The 4,979-nt window shown below is 56.3% G+C and overlaps 1 protein-coding gene across 1 annotated transcript in view; it reads left to right on the forward strand.

The window, feature by feature from the left end:
• Positions 1-4,979, forward strand: part of LAMA5 (laminin subunit alpha 5) — a 99,655-nt gene that overhangs the window by 57,876 nt on the left and 36,800 nt on the right. The window contains exons 12-16 of the mRNA XM_035899275.1: positions 1,206-1,346; positions 1,707-1,844; positions 2,070-2,204; positions 2,679-2,813; positions 4,591-4,728. Of these exons, the coding sequence (XP_035755168.1) occupies positions 1,206-1,346; positions 1,707-1,844; positions 2,070-2,204; positions 2,679-2,813; positions 4,591-4,728 (687 nt within the window). The remainder of the gene's footprint in view (positions 1-1,205; positions 1,347-1,706; positions 1,845-2,069; positions 2,205-2,678; positions 2,814-4,590; positions 4,729-4,979) is intronic.

Here is a 4,979-nt window from a genome sequence, read left to right on the forward strand (position 1 = left end):
TGAGGGGTGGGGGAAATGGAGTTTTGTGATCCCCTTTTTATAGATGGGGAAACTCCACCCCAGAGTAACGGTGTGATTTTTTTTCTGGGGTCCCAGCCATGTGGGTACATCAATTCTGGCCTGCCTTTAAGGAAGCCCCCAGGACCACAGAGGGGCTGTGGCTGAGCTGGAACCCAGGCTGGGTTCTCCCACATCTCAGCGTCTGGGTTTAGATACAGACCCGTCCTTCTGCCACACCTGCATGCCCTGCGTTTTCCGCGCGGTGGGCAGCGCACGGGTCCATGCCAATGGCCCCTTCTGCACGAGGCCGCGGGTGCATGGCTGCGGGCGCCTGGGAAGCGGGCACGGAGCTCTGGGTCGCTTTCCCTGTTGTTTTGAAAGCTCAGCCGTGCCTGCATCTCTGCTCCCCTCCACCACCCTCTTCTCTGATGCTCGCTCTTCTCCGTTCATCTCCTCCCTTGTGCTTTTTTTTCCGTCTTTTTTTCCCACCGAGCCTCCCCCGTCCCATGCTCCCCAGTGTGCTCCAGATAACCTTTTCCTTCCGCCTGATATTTTAAACTCTGTATCTTCCAGACAGGTTCTTCTTTCCAGAGCTGGAATTTCTCACTTCCCTTCTCATTTCCCCGCCTCCCCATCCCTCTGCTTCTCAGATGATTTTTGCCATTCCCTCTGTGGGGTGCCCAGCACCCCGCACCGCTGCTGTTGGTGAAGGCAGGGCTGGCCAAGAGCCTCAGCGCCCTGGCCAGGAGCACCCGCCAGCCCTGGCAGCAGGGAGGTCTCGGATGCAGCCGAGCATGGGGTGACCAGAGAGAACCCCCAAACCCCCACCCTGCTTAGCTGACAGCTTTGGTTATTCCTGCACAGCTCTTGGGCAGCGCTGCAGGGAATCAGCCCAGTCTGGCCTGGGGTGAGCAGGGTTTGTCTGCCCTGTGCATTGCTCTGCTGCCCATCCAGCGCTTTGCACGTCTGCGTGGGGCTGAGCATCTCCCAGCCACCCTGCATCCCCACGAGCCGGGCGTGCTGGTCACCTGAGCAGGGTTTGGTTAAAACGTGTGCATCTGCTAGGAAGGCTGTGAGGAGGCAAATGCTTGAGCTGTTGCCTTTCCTGGCAGCTCCTTCCCTGTCTTTTTACGGGACCTCTGCCCAGCAGCAGAGATCATTTGACAGCCACGCGTGGCGTTGCTTGTTGTGTGTCCCCGCTCCAGACTGCGACTGCTACGCCGGTGGGACCGAAGGCAACGCCTGTCGCAAGGACCCTCGGGTGGGGATGTGCGTGTGCAAACCCAACTTCCAGGGAACACACTGCGACCGGTGCGCTCCAGGCCACTACGGACCCAGCTGCCAGCGTGAGTGACACAGGGCCAGTGGCCCCGGGCTCGCCCTGCTCGCCTCCCCGTCCTCCGCTCATCCCGGGGAGGAGGAATTCTCCGGGCCCCACTTCCAAGTGACAAATTCCCATGACTTTTGCTGGTATTTCCCACTCAGCCCTGACCCTCCAGCATCCTCCCAGCCTTGGAGGGGGGGCTCTTGAGAAATCCCCTATGGATGTCAGCTATGGGCTAGGCATGCTTGCTGTTGTCTATGTCCCCTATGGTTTCTCCAGTGACAGCACTTCTGCCCCAGAGGAACAGGCGCTCTGGTGCTTTTCCTAGGAAGCGGAAAGGCTAAGCAGCTCTTGATTTACCAGCGCCCTCGTTGCTTTTCAGCCTGCCAGTGCTCCGGCCCTGGTCAGTACGATGGTACCTGCGACAGCGAGACGGGGCAGTGTCTGTGTCGGACAGGATTTGAAGGGCACTCGTGTAACCAGTGCGCTCCCGGCTACTTCAACTACCCCCTGTGCCAGCGTGCGTATCTGTCCCCCTGTGGGCCTGGGTGGGCGCGCACAAACCTCCGGAAGGGTTTTGAAGGAGGACCGGGAGGTGGTTTTGTGGGCGTTTTGGAGGATTTAAGCAAGGGGCGGTGATTGAGCAGCACCTAAATGCCCATCTGAGAGCCTCAGAAAAAAAACCATGTTGCTGTGAGCTTTGCCCCATGCTCCCAGCACAGGGTAAGCAGTTTCTCCGTTGCAGTGTGCGGCTGCAGTGCGGTGGGGACGCTGCCAGGAGGCTGTGACTCCGTCGGGAGGTGTTTCTGCAGACCCGAGTTTGCCGGGCCGCGGTGTGAGCAGTGCAGCCCTGGGCACCACTCCTATCCCCACTGCTACGGTAAGGACCTCAACGTTCAGCTCCCCGCTGAAAAACGTGCCTGTTTTTGCCAGACTCGGTGTTTCTCAAAATCAAACCCCATGTGGTTTGCATTGTGAATTTGGCAGGCTTGTTGGGGGTCATGGATCATGCCAAAGCCTGGGGGACAGAGCAGTTTTTATCAGTCGCACTTCCTCATCACAGCCCTGCTGTGACCCGTTTTCTCAGCTCATGCCTTTTTTTGTCTTTTTAGTGCATTAACCTACTAAACTGCTGAGGAACATTGAACGGGCTGTAAAAAACCCTCAGTGGCATTTTTGTGCTATGGCCCTGACTCTAGCTGAAAATATTCCCTGTCTCTCTAGGGCATTAAGAAATTAATTTAGTTCTGATGGAAACGGCTGATTCCTGCGGGGCTGAAAGACAATTCAGACCAGCAGCGGTCGGCCGCGGATCTCACGTTCCATCGGGCTATTGAGAGTCCTGCTCTTACAGCTTGCTCCTGCGATCCCCGGGGTGCGGTGGACAACAACTGCAGCCCAGCTGGCCAGTGCCAATGCCACGGGAATTTTGCGGGACACACCTGCAACCAGTGTGCCCTGGGCTTCTATGGGTACCCCAGCTGCACGCGTGAGTAACCGCTGTCGGATCTCAGGGGAGGGAAGGGGAGAGCTGCTGTTACTGGCTTTGAAATGGTTTTCCTTTCCATAACCCGTCTCCCAGGGTTGTAGATGAATGCGGTTGGCTCTTGCGGCAGGAATCAGTTTTCCTGTGCGCGGTTCACCTGGCGATCTCATCTGACAGGCTTGCCCTATGATGAGCAAACATCTCCAAGAAATGCTTCCCCAACGGCCGTGCGGTTTGCCTCCCCCAGCTCATTCACCAACAGCAGGAGCTGGGGGCTGCCTGCTCACGTTGGAAATAAACCCCAGGCTGGGCGTACGGCCTCTCATCCAGCAACCTATTAAGAAACAGATCTACAGAGTACGACTTGGGGAGCAGCAGTGGTTCGGGGTCTCTCTCCCAAAGCATTCTGTGCAGATGCACGTAAAACACGTCCTGAATTGCATCTGCCTGTCCTTAGGCTTGAGGGCCTGCAGCCAGAGGGAGCAGGGCTCTGAGTGGCGTAAGCAAAGCCTCAACCCCCACGTTGAGGTTATACCCGGGTGCCTTGAGATGCTCGGATGTGGCTCGCGTGACCCCTTGGTTTGTGCCAACGCGCGGGAGGAGCAATTGTGCCGAAAGCAGCAGGAGTACAGCTGTACAACAGGGTGAACAATGAGGTTTGGGATTTCACGTCAGCCCCAAATCCAAAGTGTCTGCTGGGCATGGTGAGAGCTTTGCATTCCACGTCCCCGGGCACTGCATCGCTCCTGGAGCAGAGCTGCCGGTGCCAGGGCTGAGCGGTGCCCGAGGCAGGTGCCTGTCACCCCCGATGCTCTCAAGAGCCCTCCCCAGCTCTGGGCAGTGTCCCCATCTCCCTCCCGCTGGGCAGTCCGACGGGAAGCCAGATGTACTCTGATGTCTCCCAGCAAGAATTTACTGCTCATTAAAAAATAATCTGCGATACAATTTCCCTGAAGCAACAAAAGAGCATCATCACCCTCTTGCACCATACTAAATGCAGACGCCTGAGCTGCGGCCAGCTGGCAGAGCCCTGCTCGCAAATGCTGATGCCGGCAGTATGCCTTTGAAGAGGCATAGATGAAATGGTCTCCCAGGAGTTCAGTAGTCACTGTATTATTATTTTTTTTGTCTCATAAAGCAGCGTTCAAATTGCAGAGCCGTAGAGGAGTCACAGCACGGAAAGAAGAGGAGAACCTGATTTATTTTTTTTTTATTTTTTTTTTTAATCTGTTGTTTTATGACCAATGTTTTGCTGTCAGCCAGTCTGGGGGCATCAGCTTGAAACGTCCCCTTTGGCAGGGATCTGAGGAGGGCTGGCTGGGCAGGGGGGGCACGGGCAGCTCCCTGCCTAACAACGTCCGCAGGGCAGACCCTGCTGCCCAACGCTGCTCTTAGGTGTTTGGGTGCAAATGGGCTTTTGTGGGGTCTGATCTGTCACTGGTCGCTGGCTTTTTGGGGGATGAGATCACACATTCATTCCCCTTTTCCTTAACCAGAACTTCTTCCTCAACCAGAACTTCTTCCTCCCTCCCTCCCAACATAGGCATAAATGTACGTGAATAGGTGTGATAAACATTGCAGGTTCTGCTGTTTTTCTTAAAAGATGGGGTGTTCTTAATCAAAAGCAAAGAATGAGCGTGCACGTTATTTATAACCCATGTTTCTGGCTGCTCGGATGGAGGTGAAGGTCGGGAAGACAAAAGAGGTGGTTGGTGGGAAGCTTTGAACATGGGGGTCCCTGTGCCTGCAGCTCCAGCAGTTGCTCTCCCCAATTTTGCAGCTTGCCAGTGCTCCCGGGAGGGCTCCCTGCACAGCACCTGCGACCAGGGGACGGGGCAGTGCAGCTGCCGGCCCAGGGTGACGGGACTGCGCTGCGATAGCTGCCTGCCGGGCACCTACGGATTTCCACACTGTGAAGGTAGCCCCCTCCTCCTCCTCAGTGGGGACGTAGCAGTGTGGTGCTGGTAAATTATAGAACCGTAGAATAGTTTGGGTTGGAAAGGGCTTATCATCCCCAAAGGGCTTTGCAAGCAAAGAAACCTCATGAGGTTCATCAAGGTCAAGTGCAAGGTCTTGCACCTGGGTCGGGGTAACCCCCGGTATCCATACAGGCTGGGGGAAGAAAGGATCGAGAGCAGCCCTGCCGAGAGGGACGTGGGGGCACTGATG

The sequence above is a fragment of the Egretta garzetta genome, unplaced genomic scaffold, assembly GCF_000687185.1.
Source record: "Egretta garzetta isolate BGI_Z169 unplaced genomic scaffold, ASM68718v1 scaffold158, whole genome shotgun sequence".
NCBI classification, from domain to species: Eukaryota; Metazoa; Chordata; class Aves; order Pelecaniformes; family Ardeidae; genus Egretta; species Egretta garzetta.